This window comes from Hyperolius riggenbachi, chromosome 9 (assembly GCF_040937935.1).
Source record: "Hyperolius riggenbachi isolate aHypRig1 chromosome 9, aHypRig1.pri, whole genome shotgun sequence".
NCBI lineage: Eukaryota > Metazoa > Chordata > Amphibia > Anura > Hyperoliidae > Hyperolius > Hyperolius riggenbachi.
The window spans coordinates 259,929,374-259,953,524 of record NC_090654.1 but is presented as its reverse complement, the minus strand read 5'-3'; the positions used below and the strand labels follow the sequence as shown (position 1 = coordinate 259,953,524).

The window sequence follows — 24,151 nt, the reverse complement described above, 5'->3', positions numbered from 1 at the left end:
GCCTGCCACGGGCTGGAGGAAGCCCCAGGTAAGTGGATATGGATTTGTAATTTGTTTTCATACTCCCTTAACCTTCCCTTTAAACAACACTAAATTAGTATTTATGCTAACCCAAAGCAATAGCAAATGCTTGGAAATGGTTTAGAACCGATTATCATGTACTACGGTTAAATATATATTTGTCAAGGGGTACTTGTGATAGTGTTTACTATGATAGGGGGTACTTGTGATAGTGTTTACTATGATAGGGGGTACTTGTGATAGTGTTTACTATGATAGGGGGTACTTGTGATAGTGTTTACTATAATAGGGGGTACTTGTGATAGTGTTTACTATGATAGGGGGTACTTGTGATAGTGTTTACTATGATAGGGGGTACTTGTGATAGTGTTTACTATGCTAGGGGGTACTTGGTGAGTACAGGGTTTTAAAAGGGGTACATACCAATAACATGTTGAGAAACACTGGAGTAGAGTATGTATCATAGTCTAGGAGTACATTTGAAATCGGCACCGATAGACTTGGGCGCAGGATACAGCAGTATATGGCTGATCCTGCTGCTGCACAAGTCCGGGCCGTTTTAATTACTATTCCCCCTCCAGGCCGCCATGGATAGTGGGGGAATGAAATAATTCGGCTTCCAGCGATTGCTGGAGGCCGAATTATTGTGTTTTTTAAGCAACTTCGGCTCCGTCTTCTGACGGAGCCGACGTTACTCACTGAGCGCCGCTATAGACTGATTCCCATTACAGTCTATGGCGGCGCCGGCTGTGCCCAAATCTAGCAGCGCTGAAAAGCACTGCTCCGTAGTCTAGGGCAGGCATGGGCAAACTCGGCCCTCCAGCTGTTACGGAGCTACAAGTCCCACAATGAATTTGCCTTTATGAGTTATGACTGTAGCTGTCAGACTCCTGCAATGCATTGTGGGACTTGTAGTTCCGTAACAGCTGGAGGGCCGAGTTTGCCCATACCTGGTCTAGGGCCAATTGTAGAGGAAATTTTAACTTATCTGTAAGTTTTCAGGATGTACAAGGAACTCCATGCAGATTTGAACTACACTACCATTCTGCCCCATGTATGAAAACATAAAAATAGACTTGTGGCACTTACTCCAATTCATAGTTCATAGCACAGACATTTTTTTAATGTAAGTGGAACTGTATTTCAAGTGCCCCCATGGTGGTTCACCAGAGTTAAATCTCTGCTTTAGCAATCATAATAACAAACTAGCAATATATAATGGCCAGGAATTCAGAGCAAGGAGCAGAGAGCCAGTGTGACCTCAGCATGTCTGTGTCCCTCTCCTCCCCTCCCCCATATCCCCCCCATAAAGCCAGAGAATCCCCCCAATATCACTCACCCATCAAGCTCCAGGCCAGGGTCAGAATCACCCATCTGCAGACATCACCATCGCTTCCGGGACTAGCTCTGCGGATGTCCTGACGTCATCACATCACGTGAGAGTCCAGCGGAAGATGCCGCAGCGGCCATCTTTGATGCAGGCAATGCTGGCAAGTTGCTCAGACTAGTAACAGAAAGTAATAATATGTTAATGTGAAATAATGAAGCGGACACGCACGCCGATCATGGCCGATGCGGGACCGATGTAATTTGCGCCAGGAGTCGGGTGGGCAGACTGTTGCCCACAGTAATGATGGCGGCAGCTGGTCAGTGCGGGGATCGCAGCAGACATGTCGGCGCTGAAGCTTCGCCTCCCTCCGAATGACGGGCCGGTGCTGTCCGTGGTGGACATGCACACGGGCGGCGAGCCCCTGCGGATAGTGCTGAGCGGGGCCCCGGTGCCGGAGGGGAAGACGGTGCTGGAGAAGAGGCGATGGCTGCGGGATAATATGGACTGGGCCCGCCGCATGCTCATGCTGGAGCCCCGGGGACACCGCGACATGTACGGGGCGCTGCTGGTGCCCAGCGAGGAGGCGGAGGCCCACCTGGGGGCGCTCTTCCTGCATAATGACGGCTACAGCACCATGTGCGGCCATGCCATCATCGCTCTGGGGCGCTTCGCGCTGGACTACGGCCTGGTGGAGCCGCAGGGGCCGGAAACCGCGGTCAACATAAACTGCCCCTGCGGACTGGTGCGCGCCCACGTGGCCTGGAGTGAGGGGCGGAGCGGCCGGGTGCGCTTCCACAGTGTGCCGGCATTCACCCTCTGCACAGGTACTTCAATACTCCTCATTACTACACCCACTGCACAGGTACTCCAATACTGCTCATTACTCCACCCTCTGCACAGGTACTCAATTACTCCACCGACTGCACAGGTACTTCAATACTCCTCATTACTCCACCGACTGCACAGGTACTTCAATACTCCTCATTACTCCACCCACTGCACAGGTACTTCAATACTCTTCATTACTCCACCCACTGCACAGATACTTTAATACTCTTCATTACTCCACCCACTGCACAGATACTTCAATACTCTTCATTACTCCACCCACTGCACAGGTACTTCAATACTCCTCATTACTCCACCCACTGCACAGGTACTTCAATACTCCTCATTACTCCACCCACTGCAAGGTACTTTAATACTCCTCATTACTCCACCCACTGCACAGGTACTTCAATACTCCTCATTACTCCACCCTTTGCACAGGTACTTCAATACTCCTTATTACTCCACCCACTGCACAGGTACTTCCATAATCATTACTCCACCCACTGCACAGGTACTTCAATACTCCTCATTACTCCACCCACTGCACAGGTACTTCAATACTCCTCATTACTCCACCCACTGCACAGGTACTTCAATATTCCTCATTACTCCACCCACTGCACAGGTACTTCAATACTCATTACTCCACCCACTGCACAGGTACTTCAATACTCCTCATTACTCCACCCACTGCACAGGTACTTCAATACTCCTCATTACTCCACCCACTGCACAGGTACTTCAATACTCCTCATTACTCCACCCACTGCACAGGTACTTCAATACTCCATTACTCCACCCACTGCACAGGTACTTCAATACTCCATTACTCCACCCACTGCACAGGTACTTCAATACTCCTCATTACTCCATCCTCTGCACAGGTACTTCAATACTCCTCATTACTCCACCTACTGCACAGGTACTTCAATAATCATTACTCCACCCACTGCACAGGTACTTCAATACTCCTCATTACTCCACCCACTGCACAGGTACTTCAATACTCCTCATTACTCCACCCACTGCACAGGTACTTCAATACTCCATTACTCCACCCACTGCACAGGTACTTCAATACTCCTCATTACTCCATCCTCTGCACAGGTACTTCAATACTCCTCATTACTCCACCTACTGCACAGGTACTTTAATAATCATTACTCCACCCACTGCACAGGTACTTCAATACTCCTCATTACTACACCCACTGCACAGGTACTTCAATACTCCTCATTACTCCACCCACTGCACAGGTACTTCAATACTCCTCATTACTCCACCCACTGCACAGGTACTTCAATACTCCTCATTACTCCACCCACTGCACAGGTACTTCAATACTCCTCATTACTCCACCCTCTGCACAGGTACTTCAATACTCTTCATTACTCCACCCACTGCACAGGTACTTCAATACTCCTCATTACTCCACCCACTGCACAGGTACGTCAATACTCCTCATCACTCCATCCACTGCACAGGTACTTCAATACTCCTCATTACTACACCCACTGCACAGGTACTTCAATACTCCTCATTACTCCACCCAGTGCACAGGTAATTCAATACTCCTCATTACTCCACCCTCTGCACAGGTACTTCAATACTCCTCATTACTCCACCCACTGCACAGGTAATTCAATACTCCTCATTACTCCACTCTCTGCACAGGTACTTCAATACTCATTACTCCACCCACTGCACAGATACTTTAATACTCCTCATTACTCCACCCACTGCACAGGTACTTCAATACTTCTCATTACTCCACCCACTGCACAGATACTTGAATACTCATTACTCCACCCACTGCACAGGTACTTCAATACTTTTCATTACTCCACCCACTGCACAGGTACTTCAATACTTTTCATTACTACACCCACTGCACAGGTACTCCATATTCTTCATTACTACACCCACTGCACAGGTACTCCATTACTACACCCAACACCCACTGCACAGGTACTCCATATTCTTCATTACTACACCCAGTGCACAGGTACTCCATTACTACACCCAGTGCACGAGTACTCTATTACTCCTAATTACTACACCCACTGCACAGGTACTCCATATTCTTCCTTACTACACCGAGTGCACAGGTACTTCATTACTACACCCAGTGCACAGGTACTCCATTACTACACCCACTGCACAAGTACGCTATTACTCCTCATTACTACACCCAGTGCATAGGTACTCCATTACTACACCCAGTGCAGAAGTACTCTATTACTACTCATTACTAAACCCACTGCGCAGGTACTCCATATTCTTCATTACTACACCCAGTGCACGTCTACTGCATTACTACACCCAGTGCACAGGTACTCTATTACTCCTCATTACTACACCCACTGCACAGGTACTCCATTACTACACCCAGTGCACAAATACTCTTTTACTCCTCCTTACTACACCCAGTGCACAGGCACTCCATTACTACACCCAGTGCACAGGCACTCCATTACTACACCCACTGCACAGGTACTCCATTACTACACCCACTGCACAAGTACTCTTACTCCTCATTACTACACCCAGTGCACAAGTACTCTATTACTCCTAATTACTACACCCACTGCACAGGTACTCCATATTTTTCCTTACTACACCGAGTGCACAGGTACTCCATTACTACACCAAGTGCACAAGTACTCTATTACTCCTCATTACTACACTCACTGCACAGGTACTCCATATTCTTCATTACTACACCCACTGCACAGGTACTCCATATTCTTCATTACTACACCCACTGCACAGATACTCCATATTTTTCATTACTACACCCACTGCACAGGTACTCCATATTTTTCATTACTACACCCACTGCACAGGTACTCCATATTTTTCATTACTACACCCACTGCACAGGTACTCCATATTCTTCATTACTACACCCACTGCATAGGTACTCCATATTCTTCATTACTCCACCCACTGCACAGGTACTCCATATTCTTCATTACTCCACCCACTGCACAGGTACTCCATATTATTCATTACTCCACCCACTGCACAGGTACTTTACCTTGGGATACAATTCAGTAGCCCAATACACATTATTGCTGCACTTTATAACCCATATTACTTCATAGTCTGTACAGGTACTATATACCCCTTAATAATTCAATAATTCATACTCTTCATGGTTGTTATATAGCCCAAATCATTTAATACTCATATATATATATATATATATATATATATATATATATATATATACACTGTACCCCATATTTACACTCTGCACAGGTACAATTTATGCCATATTACTTCCTACTCTGCATGAGTACCATATACACCACACTACTTCATACTCTGTTCAGGTACTATATACCCCACACTACTTCATACTCTGCACAGGTACTATATACCCCACAATACTTCCTACTCTGCATGAGTACCATATACACCACACTACTTCATACTCTGCACAGGTACTATATACCCCACCATACTTCATACTCTGCACAGGTACTATATACCCCACCATACTTCATACTCTGCACAGGTACTATATACCCCACCATACTTCATACTCTGCACAGGTACTATATACCCCACCATACTTCATACTCTGCACAGGTACTATATACCCCACCATACTTCATACTCTGCTCAGGTACTATATACCCCACCATACTTCATACTCTGCTCAGGTACTATATACCCCACCATACTTCATACTCTGCTCAGGTACTACATACCCCACAATACTTCATACTCTGCTCAGGTACTATATACCCCACAATACTTCCTACTCTGCTCAGGTACTATATACCCCACAATACTTCATACTCTGCATAGGTACAATATACCCCATGTTACTTCATACTCTTCACATGTTACTTTGCACGGGCACCACATACCCTATATTGCTTATTACTCTGCACATGTACCATATACCCCATATTAACTCATTCTATGCATGAGTACCACATACCCTATTTTTATATATATACCACATGAATATCACAAAACGGCTATAACCTGTATTACTTCATACTATGCACAGGTACCATATACCCCATATAAATTCATTCTCTGCTCAGGTACCACATACCCCATATTATTTCATACTCCACATAGGTACCATATACCTCATGTTCTGCATAGGTACCGGAGCTAGTATGGTTTAGGTGACCCAGTGAGAAAGTGTGTAAGGACCAATCACCGCAAAGTCTACAACTTGAAGCATTCTAATTGGCCAAATAGTGTGGGCTTATTGTTACTATAACCGGCGTCAGTGTAGGGGACCCAACAGGAAACCTCATAGGGAAAGTCCGCTACCATAATTAGGTAGACAACATTCTCTCAAATTGCACAGTTTCAGCAGGGCAGTTTCTAGGCTATAAAGCTCCCAGGGTTAGGGCGTATAAATTGTCATGCCCCTCCCCCGTAGACTTGGGCACACTATTGCGATAAGGTAGCCAGAGGTGCTCCCAAGTATTAGGAAGCCTCCAGTGTTAGGTATCCACAGGTAGCCCGCCACCCTATATAGGTCGCCAGATGTAGCCCCCCAGTATAGGTAGCCAGAGTGCTGCCCCCCATGTAGGTAGCCAAAGAGCACCCCATTCAGGTAGCCAGAGTGCCTCCCGTATGCAGTGGTAGCTGTAGTTGCCAGGATTCACAGGCGCTGCATGTCCTTCCTGGTCCTAGGCGTCCCCTATGATGACATCACAAGGAGGCACTGCTGCCATGAGACAGTAAGCCAAGGACCAGGAGTAACATGCAGCGCCTGTTGATCCCGGCGGGGTGAGTTACCGCTCCCACTGCGCACTTTGCATGCACCCCCCTCTGCCACTGTGCTTTGGGCGATGCCCCACCCACCCCTAAAACAGGGACATGGGTTTCAGATAGGTTGCTTTGTGCTGTAGAGATTGCTGTGATTGGAGAACTGTTCTCTGAGATTTCCTGCTGAGTCCCCTAAACTACCTAAAAGTTCAAGAGGGTGCTGTCCACCCAATCATGTTAGCAAAATTTGGGTACTTACCACAGTGGAGGGAAGCCTCTGGATAATCCAGTGGCTTCCCCCTCCGTCTCACCGTTCCAGTGATGGGACCCACCGAAGCCCGTCAACAAGGGCTTGTTGACAGAGCTCAGCCACACTGCGCAGGCGTTTTCCGCCGAGTCCAAGTAGCGGCTCTGTGCTGCTCCGCAGGCGCAAGACATGCTACGCGGTGTGGCCACACTCCTCGGAGTCACAGTGCTGGAACAGCAAGACAGGGGAAGCATCTGGTGGATCCAGAAGTGAGAGGGATATAGAGGTTGCCATATTTCTTTCCTCATAAATTGTATTATTTATTTCCATATTTATTTTGCGTATGCCCAGTGTGTCCATTCTGCCCCCCTGTGGCCGCTAAGCGATGTCACAGGACAGAAGCACGCTCGCTTCCCTCATGTCTCCACTCAGTCTGTGATGCTCACTGCAGTGGAGCGCGCACAGCGGGACGCAGAAGGAGGGGAGCAAGCATGGTTCTGTCCTATCATAAAAACAAATTGTACATAAGCGCTCACAGGAATAAAATAACACTTCTTTTAAAGTCACACCAAACAGTCTTAAGAGCTTTAAAGACACCAGTCCAAAAGATGGTGGAGCGCTGCCTAACTACTTGTGAATAGCTTATTAAAATACAATTAAATGGGGTAAGCGCTCAGAAGAAAAGTCTCTGCTGTAATCTGTGTGTGTAACCAATAGGAGATGACAATGATAACATCAATGGAACAATGTCCCCCCCCCCCCCCTCCTTCCCAGCGTGAAGAGACTCACCGGACTTGATGGCCTGACTGGGCCCGATATCGCCTTAGGGGTATAGGCCACCCCTCAGCCTCTCTGGCAACCTCCGGATCTCAACACGTTCCACCTTGCTGGGCAGGTTTTGAAGCTTTCACCTCCATACAAGAAAAAAGCCTCACATAGCGTAAAAGTGCTAAGGGAATTTGTCCCGCTTTTATTAATAAAAAGTTTAAAAACACAGGCACAGCCTGAGCAGATTTATTGCAGACGGCTACGCAGGAGTGGGGGGACAGCAACAGCTGGATACGCTAAGTCCTCGACTGTCCCAGCGTCTCCCCCGCCTCAAACAACTGCGATCCCCGCTGATCAATACGATGTTAGCGCGTCAAAGACCAGTCACCGCGTCCGGTGACGTCAGACGTTGCGCCGCTCCGTAGCTCCGCCCTACGCGTTTCGTTGCTATGGCAACTCCTCAGGGGAGCAGCGGGGATCGCAGTTGTTTGAGGCGGGGGAGACGCTGGGACAGTCGAGGACTTAGCGTATCCAGCTGTTGCTGTCCCCCCACTCCTGCGTAGCCGTCTGCAATAAATCTGCTCAGGCTGTGCCTGTGTTTTTAAACTTTTTATTAATAAAAGCGGGACAAATTCCCTTAGCACTTTTACGCTATGTGAGGCTTTTTTCTTGTATGGAGGTGAAAGCTTCAGGATCTGCCCAGCAAGGTGATCCGGAGGTTGCTAGAGAGGCTGAGGGGTGGCCTATACCCCTAAGGCGATATCGGGCCCAGTCAGGCCATCAAGTCCGGTGAGTCTCTTCACGCTGGGGGGGGGGGAGACATTGTCCCATTGATGTTATCATTGTCATCTCCTATTGGTTACACACACAGATTACAGCAGAGACTTTTCTTCTGAGCGCATACCCCATTTAATTGTATTTTAATATGCTTCTGTCCTGTGACATCACTGCAGCCACAGGGGAGCAGAATGGACAAACTGTGTATACGCGGTGCAGTATGTCCGGGATTGGAGTCGCTGAGGATAACGGGACAGAGTGTAGGAGAAGGGTGAGTGATAGAGGGGAACGGGAGGCGTGGTAAGGATTTACTTCTACCCCCATACCCACTGCACCTTGACTTTTTACCACAGTTTTCGGATTTGGTATCCTTTAATTCCAATACTTTACAGAAAATCTAGTGTAGCTCTGATATGGGTTTATAGCAATGCATTGACAATAGATATTTAGCTTTAAAGGGAACCTGGAGTGAGAGGTATATGGTGGCTGAATAATCATTTCATTTTAATCAATACCAGTTGCCTGGCAGTCCTGCTGATCTCTTTGGCTGCAGTAGTGTCTGAATCACACCTGAAAAAAGCATGTGGCTAATACAGTCACATCTGATCTGATCAGGGTGCTCTGACAGTAAACTGACATCCCAGGATGCTCTGACAGTAAACTGACACCCCATGGTGCTCTGACAGTAAACTGACACCCCATGGTGCTCTGACAGTAAACTGACACCCCATGGTGCTCTGACAGTAAACTGACACCCCAGGGTGCTCTGACGGTAGACTGACGCCCCAGGGTGCTCTGACGGTAGACTGACGCCCCAGGGTGCTCTGACGGTAGACTGACGCCCCAGGGTGCTCTGACGGTAGACTGACGCCCCAGGGTGCTCTGACGGTAGACTGACGCCCCAGGGTGCTCTGACGGTAGACTGACGCCCCAGGGTGCTCTGACGGTAGACTGACGCCCCAGGGTGCTCTGACGGTAGACTGACGCCCCAGGGTGCTCTGGCGGTAGACTGACGCCCCAGGGTGCTCTGACGGTAAACTGACGCCCCAGGGTGCTCTGACGGTAAACTGACGCCCCAGGGTGCTCTGACGGTAGACTGACGCCCCAGGGTGCTCTGACGGTAGACTGACGCCCCAGGGTGCTCTGACGGTAGACTGAGGCCCCAGGGTGCTCTGACGGTAGACTGAGGCCCCAGGGTGCTCTGACGGTAGACTGACGCCCCAGGGTGCTCTGACGGTAGACTGACGCCCCAGGGTGCTCTGACGGTAGACTGACGCCCCAGGGTGCTCTGACAACATCCCAGTGTCAGTTTGTGCATGCTTGTTCAGGGTCTATGGCTAAAAGTATAAAGGTGGCCATTAATGGTTGAATCAATCTTCTGATCAATCAGATTGGATAGTGTTTATGATGCTGCCAATTCGTAACAAACAAATTTCATTGATTCATTTTGTGGACCATTTTTTATCTGAAATGATCGGATTGGTTATATTTTCTATCCCATTTATGGGCCGATAGATGATTTCCTTGTATCGAAATTATTGGATAGGAAGGTGCATCGTTAACTTTTACAGGCAGAAAGAAGATCGCAGAGAGCAGCCGGGCAACTTGTATTGTTTCAAAGGGAATAACACTGAACAAGCAATCAGATCAGATGCTCTGACTGAAGTCTGACTAGATTTGCTGTATGCTTGTTTCAGGTGTGTGATTCAGACACTACTGATGCCAAAAATATTAGCAGGACAGCCTGGCAATTGGTAATGGTTAACCTCCCTGGAGTTATGATTATTTCTGGATGTTAGAGTCTAAAAGTGGTGCCATTTTTTAGCACGCTTTCAGATCCTAAAATCTGGAAATTATCATACTGCACATAGATCTGTGGCAGCCCATCATTTACTCATCTTCCTGGGATCCAGCGCTGCAATTCTCCCTCCGTCCTCCGGTTGGCACTGTAACCCTGTAGTGAGATTGCTGGCTGTCTAGGGGACGACAAACGGCAATCTCACCAAAGGGATACAAAGCCTCCGAAGACAGGAGAATGGGTACCAACGTCTGGTTCCCAGGGGAGGTGAGTTTAAAGAGGAACTCCAACCAAGAATTGAACTTTATCCCAATCAGTAGCTGATACCCCCTTTTACATAAGAAATCTATTACTTTTCACAAACAGACCATCAGGGGGCGCTGTATGACTGATATTGTGGTGAAACCCCTCCCACAAGAAACTCTGAGTACGTACTCCTGGCAGTTTCCGGTCTGAGAACCTTGCTGCATTGTGGGAAATAGCTGTTTACAGCTGTTTCCAACTGCCAAAAAAGCATGCAGCAGCTACATCACCTGCCCACAGTAAAAATGTCACCATGTGATAAATGACAGAATGTAAATCAGGGATTGAAAAGATTTTACAATGGGCAAACACTGACTAAATCATTTATACATAATTATTGTAAAAATGAAGCACTTTTTTTATTACATTGTTTTCACTGGAGTTCCTCTTCAAACACCCAATGTGCACTATACTCTGCAATTTATTTGGAGCGGCCAATAAATATGGCTGCCTCCATATACCTCTCGCTTCAGGTTCCCTTTAAAGGACAACTGAAGCTAGAGGGAAATGGAGGCTGCCCTATGTATTTCCTTTTAAACAATACCTGTTACCTGGCTATCCTGCTTATTCTCTGCCTGTAATACGTTTAGCCATAGACCCTGACCAAGCATGGGGCATGTCAGGTCTTTCTTACATTATTGTCAGATCTGACAAGATTAGCTGCATGCTTGTTTCTGGTGTTATTAAGACACTTCCGCAGCCAAATAGACCATCAGAGCTGCCAGGCAACTGGTATTGGTTAAAAGAAAATAAAGATAGCAGCCTCCATATCCCTCTGGTTACAGTTGTCCTTTAAGCAGAACACCCTTTGGGATCAGGACTACTGAGCATGCTCACCCAGTGTTTTGTGTGTACAGATGTCACGGTTGACGTTCCCGGCTATGGGGAGGTAATAGTGGACATTGCTTACGGAGGAGCCTTCTATGCCTTTGTTAGTGCAGAGAGGTTCGGCCTGGATGTTTGCACCTCTAAGACGAGGGATCTGGTAGATGCGGCCGCTGCAGTGACTGATGCAGTAAAGGCTCAGGTAGAGTAATGCTACCTGCTCCCCCGCCACCCTATGCTTCCTGTGCACCTGCTCACTACTTGTCCTGTCCAGTCACTGCTGTGTTAACGCACATACTAACCTTTAACCCTCCAGCAAGTAACACAACTAACTCCGCCTTCCTCCACATGTAACGTTCTACTGCATACGTCTTTGTTGGTTCCTCTCCAGGTTAAAATCAGCCACCCGCACAGCGAAGACCTGGCTTTCCTGTATGGCACAATATTAACTGATGGGAAGGATGGCTACAGCGAGGAGCCCACTGCCAACATCTGCGTATTTGGAGATTCTCAGGTAAAGATATGACTCTTTAACCACTCCCTGCAAAACGGACATTTTAAAACAATCTGTTTAACACGAGAAGTCCACAGTCCTATATATACTAACTGTCAAAACGACATAACCAATCAGGATGCAGGGTATATGGAGGACCTGATGGGGAACTGCAAGAAAGCCAAGTAAGCTACACCCACTAAGATAAAGAGCCAATCGCTGTCAGACCCAAAAATTCAAATATTCCCTTACCTCCTCCTTCCAACTGACAAAAATGTAGAGGACCTGATGGGGAACTGCAGCTCACTCCCCGTGTGCCATGCCAAAACACTAGGAGTAGCAATTGGCTTGTATTTCAGAGAGAGCCTGATACAGCTTGAGGAAGGACTTTGTCCGAAACAGCGTCTGTCGCTGCTATGGCTATCTCTTTATATTTCTTTTAATAAAAGAGCTATACATTACTGACGTGTTGCTGTGGACTTCTCGTGTTGGACTTTGCTGACCCTCTGAGGGCTATTGGGTCTTTCCACTCTAGCACACGTCTGTCCCCATTCGGGTGCTGGTCTATCCAGTTTCTAAAACAATCTGTTTTGCAGGAGAAAGGATCGCAATGCACCCGCGGGAACTTTCCGCTGCTTATGGGCGGTCAGAAAGTGGCTAAAGGAACACTATCAAACCAATTATTCTAGAATGACAATGTACAAATAATGTCTAAGTAGCTGTGTAAACATTTTTCATGTGAAATATCTGAGGCAAACGCTGTAATTCCTTGTGTATAGGTTGTAGCTGCATTGTAAAGATTTGTGTCTGTGCTTCAGTGTAAGGCCCGGTTCACATTAGCATTTCCTGTCCGGATTCGCCGGGCCGGATCCGGACCGTATACTCTACAAACGGAACGTACGTTCCGCATAGCAATGCAAAGGCTATGCGGACGTTCACACGTGTCTGTTCCGTACAGTACGGAGCCGGACCGGATCCGGACACTTTTCCAACATGCGCTATTTTTTGGGTCCGGATCTCCGGCTCACGCACCCGGACCGGAGCCGGACTGGAGCCTGACTGCAGCATCCGGAACACAGAAACCAATGGGAAGCGGAAGGCACAGAACACACTGCCTACAAACACCTGACGATCTACCCCACTTCCTATGCGTATCCAAGCGGCCATTTCGGATGGGGACACATGGGCCAAGCATGTCTGGAGTGGAGCAGCAGTGACAGACGTGCTGGAGCTGTTTGGCAGAATGTCGGAGGTGGAGGTGAGGCCTACAGCGGAGGAACCTGATTCTACAGGTGCACCTTCTGCTGACCCCAACATTTTTTTATTTAAATTTCGCTATTTTTTGCCCACGGATCCGGATGGCAGCCTGATGCATGCCTGATGCAAACGGACCGGATCCGGATCGGAACCGTACGGTTCCTATCCGGATCAGGTCCTGATCCGATCAGGATCCGGTCCGTTTGCATGGCAAAACGCAAGTGTGAACGGGGCCTTACACAGCCAGTGTTGTTCTTTGCATGTGAAACTAGAGTTATATGAAATGCCTAGGGTGTCAGGTTTCACACACAATTACAATCAAGATACATTTCTCTTCTGCTCTCCATGCAGACAGCTCATTCAGAGAAACAAGCAGCTGCTAGTGAGACCTGTCTTACACACAGGGTTAACAGATGTAGGGAGAGGAATCCCCCCCCAACCCCCCACTCATGTTTCACTGGTCCGTCACCCTGGTCATCCTAGCCCGTCAGTGAAGTGTGAAAGGAGTTTGATAACAGTAAGCATAGAAGAAAGCAGTGAAATGTATACAACAGTAGTTAAGAGCACTTCCCAAACTATTCCCATCTCAATTAAAAAAAACATTGATAGTGTTTATTTAAAGGGTACCTGAAGTGTTTGGATGAGGTAAATCTGTGCATGTACTGTAACAATCCTTAGATAGTTACATAGTTATTTTGGTTGAAAAAAGACATACGTCCATCGAGTTCAACCAGTACAAAGTACAACACCAGCCTGCTCCCTCACATATCCCTGTTGATCCAGAGGAAGGCGAAAAAACCCTTACAAGGCATGGTCCAATTAGCCCCTAAAGGGAAAAATTCCTTCCCGACTCCAGATGGCAATCAGATAAAATCCCTGGATCAACATCATTAGGCATTACCTAGTAATTGTAGCCATGGATGTCTTTCAACGCAAGGAAAGCATCTAAGCCCCCTTTAAATGCAGGTATAGAGTTTGCCATAACGACTTCCTGTGGCAATGCATTCCACATCTTAATCACTCTTACTGTAAAGAACCCTTTCCTAAATAAATGGCTAAAACGTTTTTCCTCCATGCGCAGATCATGTCCTCTAGTCCTTTGAGAAGGCCTAGGGACAAAAAGCTCATCCGCCAAGGTATTATATTGCCCTCTGATGTATTTATACATGTTAATTAGATCCCCTCTAAGGCGTCTTTTCTCTAGACTAAATAAACCCAGTTTATCTAACCTTTCTTGATAAGTGAGACCTTCCATCCCACGCATCAATTTTGTTGCTCGTCTCTGCACCTGCTCTAAAACTGCAATATCTTTTTTGTAATGTGGTGCCCAGAACTGAATTCCATATTCCAGATGTGGCCTTACTAGAGAGTTAAACAGGGGCAATATTATGCTAGCATCTCGAGTTTTTATTTCCCTTTTAATGCATCCCAAAATTTTGTTAGCTTTAGCTGCAGCTGCTTGGCATTGAGTACGATTACTAGAAATAGGCTGCGTTCCTTAGAGGTTAAAATTCGATGCAGTCGGGACTGTATTGTGCATTGGTAGTGCTTCTCCCGGCATATGCAGAGCACATGCGTGGGTCTTTTGAATACAGATCCTCGCCGGCATCCGCACCGCGAGGATTCCTCTGTAGCCAAGTCAGTAGCAGTCGCGTTGCTATGATGCCCTTTAGAAACACTTCCTATATCCATGTATTGCTGTATATTGGGATGTAGCACTGCCCTCCCAGTGATGTCACTGCCTAGCCTCTAGATCAAGGATTATTTTTGCTGCTTTCAGAACACCAAGTTTACAAACATTCCACAGAGCTGCACCTGGCAGCACTAAAGAGGTCACCACCACCAAAATTTAGACTTAATCAGGGTGAAGAAAGATTTTTATAATAAACACTGAATAAATCATTTATAAAGTAATATTGTAAAAAAAAAAAAGAAAAGTAATTGTATTTATTTTCAGTGGGGTTCCTCTTTAATAGCAACATTGTGTTGGTGGTGTTTTCAGGTTATCTTCAAATGCATGAAGACTAGAGACCTCAAGTACAGCTGTATGACTGCCGATTGGATACTAAATACATTTAATTAATTCATGTGCTTTTTAAACAGGTGTCTCTCTATCTCCCGAGAGCTTGATGTTACCAAGCTACAGGAAACCAAATGACATAATCCTTCTTTATTCCAGTTTCAGGTGGATCGCAGCCCTACAGGATCTGGTGTGACGGCTCGGATCGCCCTGCAGTATCACAAAGGCCTAATACAACTGGAGCAAACCAGGACTTTCAAGAGTGCAACCACAAGCACCTTATTTACTGGAAAGGCTGTTCAGGTATTCAGAGGTTTATAAGAGGCTCTTCTGCATCTGGCTTATGTGTGTACCAGGCCTGTGACAACCGGGGCCGGCACTGCCATTAAGGCAAAGGTGGCAATTGCTCCAAGGACCCGCTCCACCGGACCCCCGCCAAGTTGTCTCCCACACTGCTCCCCGAGCCCCTGCACATGATGTAGCTGCAGATGAATGACTCACCCGTCCTGGCGCTGATCTGTCCGCGCCTTCTCCAGCCACCATGCCTGCCTCTTCTCTATGACCCGCCGCATGTTACACACAACACTCGCTGGGGCTTGGAGCAGAGGGCTCTCTTGGTGGAGAGAAAACGGGGGGAGGGGCAGGGGATCACTTGTGTGCTGTGTTGTGCGGCCTGCAGCTTGGCCTTAAAGCTGTAGGGGCCTCTTTTACAAAAAGAAGGCCTGGTCTTTAGGGGGTTTAACATTGTGGTCCTCAAGTGGTTAAAAAGAAAAAATGTGGCAGCCTCCATATCCCTCTCACTTCAGGTGTCCGTTTTAGCCAATCAAAGCCTTTGCTGCTGGCTAAGGGCTGGTGCACACCAAGAGTGCTTCTGAGCGCTTCTAAAATCGCTAGTGTTTTGAAAAGCGGTTGGCTATTGTGTTTGTAGGGGCTGGTTCACACCAGAGCCATGTGATATTTTTTTCTTCTAAATGCAAACGCAGGTCCTGCAGCATTTTGGAGGCGATTACGCCTCATTGTAAAGCAGGGGTCTCAAACTCGCGGCCCGCGGGCCATTTGCGGCCCTCGATACAATATTTTGTGGCCCTCGCCGGCAAAAGCTTCCTTATAGTTCGCTTCAGTGCTCCCAAGTAATCCGCCGCATCCCCGCCGCTAAACGAGGGCTGCAGAGCCCCCAAATCGCCCGGGGGGCAATCTGCCGGCATTTCTTGGAAGGGGCAGAGCTTTCAGCTTCAGCTCTGCCCCTCCTGACGTCAGTCGCCACACGGATCGCCGCCTCTCCCCGCCCCTCTCTGTGAAGGAAGAGTGAGAGGGGCGGGCAGAGGCGGCGATGCACCGCGATTGTGAAATTCCTTATGCTGCCCAGCCTCATCCTGACTTTGCCTCCTGCGGCCCCCCAGGTAAATTGAGTTTGAGACCCCTGTTGTAAAGTATAGGAAACGTGGAAAATCGCTCCTAAAAGTGCTAGAACAGAGCTATTTTTCAAAGCATTTTTTACAAAATCACTACAACCAAACGCTCCAAAATCGCTAGGCATAAATAGGCAATTGCCAGACACATGTCCAGATTTGCTACTGCAAATCGCTTCAAAAAATGCTAAGCATTTGCAATTACGTTTAGCAATTGTTGGCGTGAACGAGACTTCACTCAACACATCAACACATAGGCATGTTGAGAATTAAGTTTCATGGTGTGTGGCCACTTAAAATATTGGAAATTATGATGGTGAATGAGATGCTATAAGATAATTTCACCTTGCATTCAGATTTCATGTAAATATTATGCAGCTTGAACTTAAGGTGTCCATACATCACCAGATTGACCAAGAGACAGATCTCTCTCGCGTTGATTGCAGAGAGATCTATTGGCTGACCATACACCAGCAGACAGATTCCCAAGAGATTTCAGCATGAAATCTATGCGGCTATGCGGACAATGCATGGGGACCACGGTTGGAGAAAGCAGACAGGTAAAGTATTAAATGCGGGGGCCACATTAGGGGAAACAACACTGGGGGTTACGCCGTGTTTGGCACTCATCCCAATATCGCAGGCCGTCACTGCCGCGCACCTGATCATCCACATTGGTCCGACATATTGCAGCATGTCCGATTGATACATTTTTTTAGGGCATGCTTGTGGCGGCACTGATTTGCATACAATTCAATAATAATTGAATCGGATGTTCGATCAGCCGCCAAGTCGACTGATGTATGGGCACCTTTCAATCAGTAAAAATCCCTGTTGAGGCACCTTGCTGGGAGCAGTGGGCAGACATCACTCCTGAATCACATGAAGAAGGGGTATAGAAAGGGAGACACCGAGAGCCCTGTATAGTGTAGTATGTACTGGAAATGTGGATGTGAAAGCGTAAATATAAATTAATACTCGCAAACAAAGGCACTAAGCTAGGATACAGAACTGCATGAGTTATATGCTCCGTTTGTAGTGCCTGAGGAAGTGGGATATACCCGTGAAACGCGTTGCACCCTTTTGGAGTATGTAAATTATTTTTGTTGTAAAAATCAACCACATCTTTTGTGTCTGCATTTGAAGGGAAAAGTCCACCACTGCCTACTTCATTTTAAACTTTTTAACTAACTGTTTTTATTCTTCTGGAGCCTCTGTACAACTGCACAGCTACTGAGTCACATGAGCTGTTTGCTGAGTGATTGTTCTCTCTCTGCAGGAAACCACGTGTGGGGAGCATAAAGCTGTGATCGTGGAAGTGGCTGGACACGCCTACTACACCGGCACCGCGAGCTTTGTGCTGGAGAGCGACGACCCGCTGAAAGACGGCTTTATGCTGAAATAGAGACGCGCGTCCCGCCGGGTGCCACATGTCACACTACAGCAGGAAATATAGCAAACTGTTATCTAAAAGGTCCATCCATGTAAAATTCACACTACATTTCTTATAGTAAAACCACAAAGTATTTTTCTTAGATTCCTGGGATTTCTGGAGCTGAGATCTGGTATTTTTCTAAGCTTTGGTTATAGCTTTAAGCGGTGGAATATTGCCCCCTTCTATAGCGCACGCCATTTATGTTGCCCCCATTTATAGTGCCCTCTACTTGTGCTGTCCCATTTATTATCATCCTGTAACAGTGTTAATACTCTTATAGTATGTCTTGCTAAAATTTTGTATTTAGTCTCCAAACTATTTTATGCTAAGTTTTCAAGTATCAACATACAATCCTACAACCCTCTGAACTCAACTTGCCTAATCTCTATGCTCCCATCTAGTGACTGACTAAGCATTACCTGGTACTCATACTGTGCTGCGTGATCTGGTTTACATGTATTCCTATATTGTCATATTGCTGTATGTCACCCTTAAATATTGTCTGTAACCTTAACTAATGTCCAGCGCTGCATAATATGTTGGCACTTTTTATAAATAAATAAAATTAAAATAAAATAGTGGCATGCAGCATCTTGACCTACACAGGGGAATAAATGAGTTTAAAGAGAACCGGGGGTGGGTTTGTGAAATCCTATTAGGACACAGGCACATTCTGTATCCAATGAGCAGCCTCTGTGTCCTTACAGTGTCCTTACAATTAATCCATGCCATGCACTGATGAGGATCAAACAATCCGAAACAGTCTGTATGCATGTTGGATTATTCTGGCTCTGTACAAATTAACAAGCTGACACATCATTGCATTCCAGCGGTTCTGGAGGTGTGTTTTAGCTTCTAAGGGTACAATGATTAATTTGCATATAGTCAGCAGTGATGCACTGGGAGACATCTCGAGCTCACTCCAACCTGAATTATCGCAAATTCTTTCTGTTTTAAGAAAGCAAACTTTTGTTTTTCCTTACAGTGTGTAAGGGCTCCCTTTCCTCCAATCGGCTTACAGAGGCGGGAAGCAGCACTGACTGACAGAGGTAAATAACAAGCTAGCCTGGTGTTTTTGTTTTTTTTAATTGGGGACAGCAGAGTCCGGGGGGGGGGGGGGGGGGGGGGTTGGGCCTGGATACACGCTGTAAGAACACAGAGGCAGCTCACTGTATACAACACTTGCCTCTGTGTCCTAGTAGGATTTACAAACTCACCTCGGGTTCTCTTTTAGCACAGATAATTCTTCAAATATAGACAGTACAGTAGAATCCCTTTATAGTAAACTCCAAAGGAACAGGAACAGTATTATGCTATAACAGAATTGGTCCTACATCGTATATACAGATGGTACGTTTCCATTGGTGCGGTGCGATTCCAGTGCGGAAAACGCATGTGCGATTTTGCATGCGTTTTGTGGCCAAGCGTTTTTAACCATGTCAATGCTGGTGTGCTTTTTACATTGTTTTTACACAAAAACACATGCGTTTTTCCTATTCAATTACATTGTATGCGATTTGCACACCGCTTTGCGGTGTACGAAGTCTGATGGCTCTGCCGTGCAGATTTTTTCTGCACAGTAAAACGCTAAGAAATCCTGACAAGTGGAAACAGTCCCATCCACTTGTATTGGTTATGCGAATCTTCGCTCTGGTGGAAACGGGCCCTCACAGTTGTTGAGACCTGAGGACTCCGTTTACTATAACCAGAGGTTTACTATAATGAGATTCTACTATATAGACAAGCTAAGATTATGCAGATAAATGGTTTTAATGCGGACCTGAACTGGGCTCTGCTCTACAACATACACAACAGCATAATAACCTTTATAGAAAAACATCTCTGTTACAGCTGATACAAATCCTGCAATAAATCTGCAATTTGCCTACTTCCTGCAGTCATGAAAGCAGACATAGGGTTAACATCCTGTGTTTACCAATTAGCTCTCTGCCGTGGCAGTCTGCTGACACAGCGGAGGGATCAAATTACGACTTGTGCTTAGTCACAGATGAGGGTGAATTAGACAGGCTAAACTCTCTAAATACATACAGGATGCACTTCTCTATGTTTTCCTTCTGTCCTGTGCAAGAGTTCAGGTCCACTTTAAGTTGACAGATCCTACATCCCAGAAGTCCTCAAGTCAGATGTGGTCATGCGGCGAGTGTCCGCAGGGTATTTTCAGCTACTTTCAAAACTTTATTTCCTATCTCGGAGTCATTAAGGGGGTTAAAATGGTATGACACTCAGCATTTCTTTTGTTCTAAAGGATTATTTACACTATACAATCTACTACCACAAACATTTTTTATACCAGAACAACATTCAAACACTTAAACACAGCACTTTGTTCTTCAGTGGAAAGTTTCTGGCTGCATCCAGGAGGTGATAACGTTATCTTTTGTTTGCATTCCGTTGTCAAATACATTTAGTAAACATTAGCAAACTGCCGATTCTGAGCTGAGAAGCAGAAAGAGCTGAGAAGTGATCACTAGAGAGATTTTAATATATTAATATAGCAGCTATGCAATAAAATGCAATAGAAGCTTTCAGAGCAGATAAACTGTACTTTGGGAATTTTTAGGCAGACACTATTACTTGTGCACAAAAGCAAATATGATTACTGTATGGGTAATAAAAAGTAGGAAAACATTTTTATTGAATGTTGTCAGTTTTATTCCACTTTAATATCTTGCTTTATATTTTGTATCTTTTAATATCTTGTAACACGAACACCATTGTAACTGTATGTATATCCCTATATGCTGCTACAATCCTGTTAATCCTTCTCCCTTATATATGTGGATTACACCGTGTTAGCTGAATAACGCTGTCTTTGTTCAATTGTGACATTTTATAATACTCTAACAAGTCACTGCAGAAGAGGAAACCAGAGGTAAACGCTTTGGCACGACAGATTTTACAAAATAAATACTATACCTGGTATTTTCGCTGCTCTGGTGTGCCGTTTTTTTGTTTTTTTTTTTGTGTGTTTTTTTTTTACTAAAACTCCATGCAAAACACAGCATATTATTTAGTAGGCTGTGAAATCACCATTTCTAAAAACCTCTTATGACTAACAAATATAGATTAAAAAAAATGTTTTTCAATATACCCTTACATTAGCAGCTCCTCCCATCTCATTATAGCTCTCTGTGATGCTGCAGTATACAGAACAGGAAAGCAGAGCCAGAAGGGGGCAGGTTTGGGCTTGAATAGACATCAGAGAAGACAGACTCAGCTATAATGATTCCTGAGCAAAGCCAGCCTGAATGCTCAATCGGGGATTTTATCAGGACTAACAAGCAGGCTGAGCAGTGAAGGATTAAACAGAGAGCAGGGTAGGTGTTTTCTCTAATGTTCCCACTGATATATATGGTGAAATATGAGGGTGCTTTTTCTCTGGTTCACTTTAAGGTAAATAAATATTTTTCACATTCTGAATTGTTCACTTCATTGTCTTTATTGTGTGCTGTTTTGTGGGTTTGTCTATCCTGCAGACTCGCAGTGTACGGGCGTTCCCTAGATTCATCTACCTCTGCTTCCTTTGCCACTGCGAAGGCTTGTTCTTATTACTCTGTCACTGTCCTAACTGTTGACTTTTGTATGCTTAAAGGTACAGTGTAGTGAGAGGGATATGGAGGCTGCAATATTTATTTCTGCTTAAAGAATGCCAGTTGCCTGGCCGTCATGCTCATCCTTTCGGCTGTAGCAGCATCTGAATCGCACACCTTAAACAAGCATGTGGCTATCCTGACCAGATTTTAATCTCAGCACTTGATGTTTACACTTGTTTTGGGTCTGTGGCTTTGACAGAGTATTAGGCTGGATGTTTTAAACTCTACACTACATGCGTCATAAGAAATCTCGATAAAACAGAAAGGACCGGCACCGCTGTCTTGTATCAAAGCTCTTTTAATAGCACCAAAGTGGCAGCAGTGACAGACTGCTGTTTCGGTTTACACCTTTATCAAACTGCTCAAAGCCATAAAAATTGTGACAAGACAAACACCTTTAAATACCCCCTTCCTGTATGGGAGGGGCCCCAGAGCGGACCTGAGAGGGAACTTCAATGGTAATATGCAAATATGCTCATGTTTCATGCACACTGAAAAAAAGTGTAATACCTGAATTAGCTTGTACACCACACCCCCAAGCTGGGATGTATGGATGATCACTTCCAAAAAAGGGAAACACTTTCTCCTCCTGTCCCTCCTCCAGCCAGCCACTCACAGCTGTGCAGGCAGTGCTCTGACAACTTCCAGGTCAACCCGGAAGTAGTCAACACATTATGGTCATTGGAGTGATCAGGTTGCAGTATTACCAAAAGTGGCCACAAGATGGCTCACTAAAGGTCGGTGCGACATTAAAGTTGCACCCTGCAGTAAAAAATGAAAAGTTCAAGATTAAGCCACAAGATGTCAGTGTGTGCAAAAATTCTAATGCAGTCAATAATTCGCATAGACAATGAATTTAAGTATATTTTAAGTGCGACAAAAACGTCGCATCAAGAATACAAAAAGCAGTGTTGTTCTCCTACCTGGTTCGCTGAGGGTGGACATTAAAAGCAAAATCTGGAAGAAGAGCATAAAATAAACATATGAAAACGTGATTTACTCAGGAGGTTCTGATGTCACTAGATACAAAAACTAAGATCATATTCGCGGTTTAAACCACCCACTCCAAAAGTATTCAGTTTCCTGATCCAAAAGGCCTCCTTTTTAAGTAAGGCCTTGTCCCTATCCGAGCCCCTCCAAGTATCCGGGACCCCATCGATTGCCATTATGCGCAATTGTGACACTGCATGTTTATGCAAATGAAAATGTTGCGCTACCGCCAAAGTGCAATTCGGGTCGCGTATATTCGATTTATGCGACGAGAAACGCTCCTTAAGTCGCTGAGTGGTTTTGCCTACATAGCCAAAACCACATGGGCATTTAATCATATATACGACGTACCGAGAGTTACAATCGTATCGGCCACGTATTTTAAAGGGGACACCCGTTGAGGGATGGCAGAAAGTGTCCCCCCTGATAACATGTCCACACATGTGGCATGATAAACAAGGGTACATGCCCCTTCTGCCCGTGTCCCCAACAGGGCCCCCACTCCTAGTAATTTTGTCCCGAACTGTTGGTGCCCTTTTAAAGGACATCAACGGGGGATATCGTAGTTCTGGAATCGATGGGAATCCTTCACTCAAAATGTGCCAATGTTTGCGAATTGTACGTGCAATCATGTTACTGCAGGTATTATATGTGGATACGAAAGGTAACCTAAGGCTTCTCCTTCTACCTATTCTATCACGTTTCTCAGTTTGGAACGTATTTTCAGGGTAACCCCGGGCCCTAAACTTACTCCTCATTTCTTCCTGTCTCCTCTCCCTGACCTCAGTATCTGTGACAATGTCCGCCACTCTCTTAAGCTGCCCTAGTGGTATACTATCTCTGGTGCCGTCGGGGTGGAAACTCCTATAGTGCAACAGGGAGTTCCTATCAGTCTCTTTGACAAATAAATCCGTCTCGAAGTGACCATCTTGCAAAATGACTCGAGTGTCCAAAAAGGAGACACTACTGGGGTCACTATGCGTCGTAAACCGAATATAGGGGCAGGCACTGTGCAGTTGCGATACGAACTCATCCAGGCTCGAACGCGGGCCCCTCCACACGCAAAATATGTCGTCTATAAATCTCCACCAGCACAAAGCGCGCTGGCGGAAAAGACGATTATCATAGACAAATGCCTCCTCATGGAGGGCCATGTATAGATTTGCGTAGGAGGGGGCCACGTTCGAGCCCATTGCCGTGCCCCGCCTCTGCACAAAATACCTGCCCCCAAACGTAAAATAGTTGCACTTGAGTACCACCTCCAACAGTCGCACCAGAAATTTCCTC

At 46.0% G+C, this 24,151-nt stretch overlaps 2 protein-coding genes across 3 annotated transcripts in view; one reads left to right on the top strand and one right to left on the bottom strand.

The window, feature by feature from the left end:
- The window catches only part of JKAMP (JNK1/MAPK8 associated membrane protein), a 52,879-nt gene that overhangs the window by 26,444 nt on the left and 2,284 nt on the right, over nt 1-24,151 (bottom strand). The window contains exons 2-3 of one of the 2 annotated variants that reach the window (XM_068254417.1): nt 22,798-22,831; nt 1,361-1,525 (exon numbers count right to left, since the gene is read on the bottom strand). In XM_068254417.1, coding sequence (XP_068110518.1) covers nt 1,361-1,364 — 4 coding nt within the window. In that variant the 5' untranslated portion in view covers nt 1,365-1,525; nt 22,798-22,831. Of the gene's footprint in view, nt 1-1,360; nt 2,127-22,797; nt 22,832-24,151 lie in introns of those variants that run through there. The other variant, XM_068254416.1, reaches the window with a different exon arrangement.
- On the top strand, nt 1,656-19,364 carry L3HYPDH (trans-L-3-hydroxyproline dehydratase). Its single transcript, XM_068254415.1, has 5 exons — nt 1,656-2,175; nt 11,679-11,848; nt 12,038-12,160; nt 15,576-15,719; nt 18,105-19,364. The coding sequence occupies exons 1-5, from the start codon at nt 1,692-1,694 to the stop codon at nt 18,228-18,230; spliced, it is 1,047 nt and encodes a 348-aa protein (XP_068110516.1). The 5' UTR covers nt 1,656-1,691; the 3' UTR covers nt 18,231-19,364.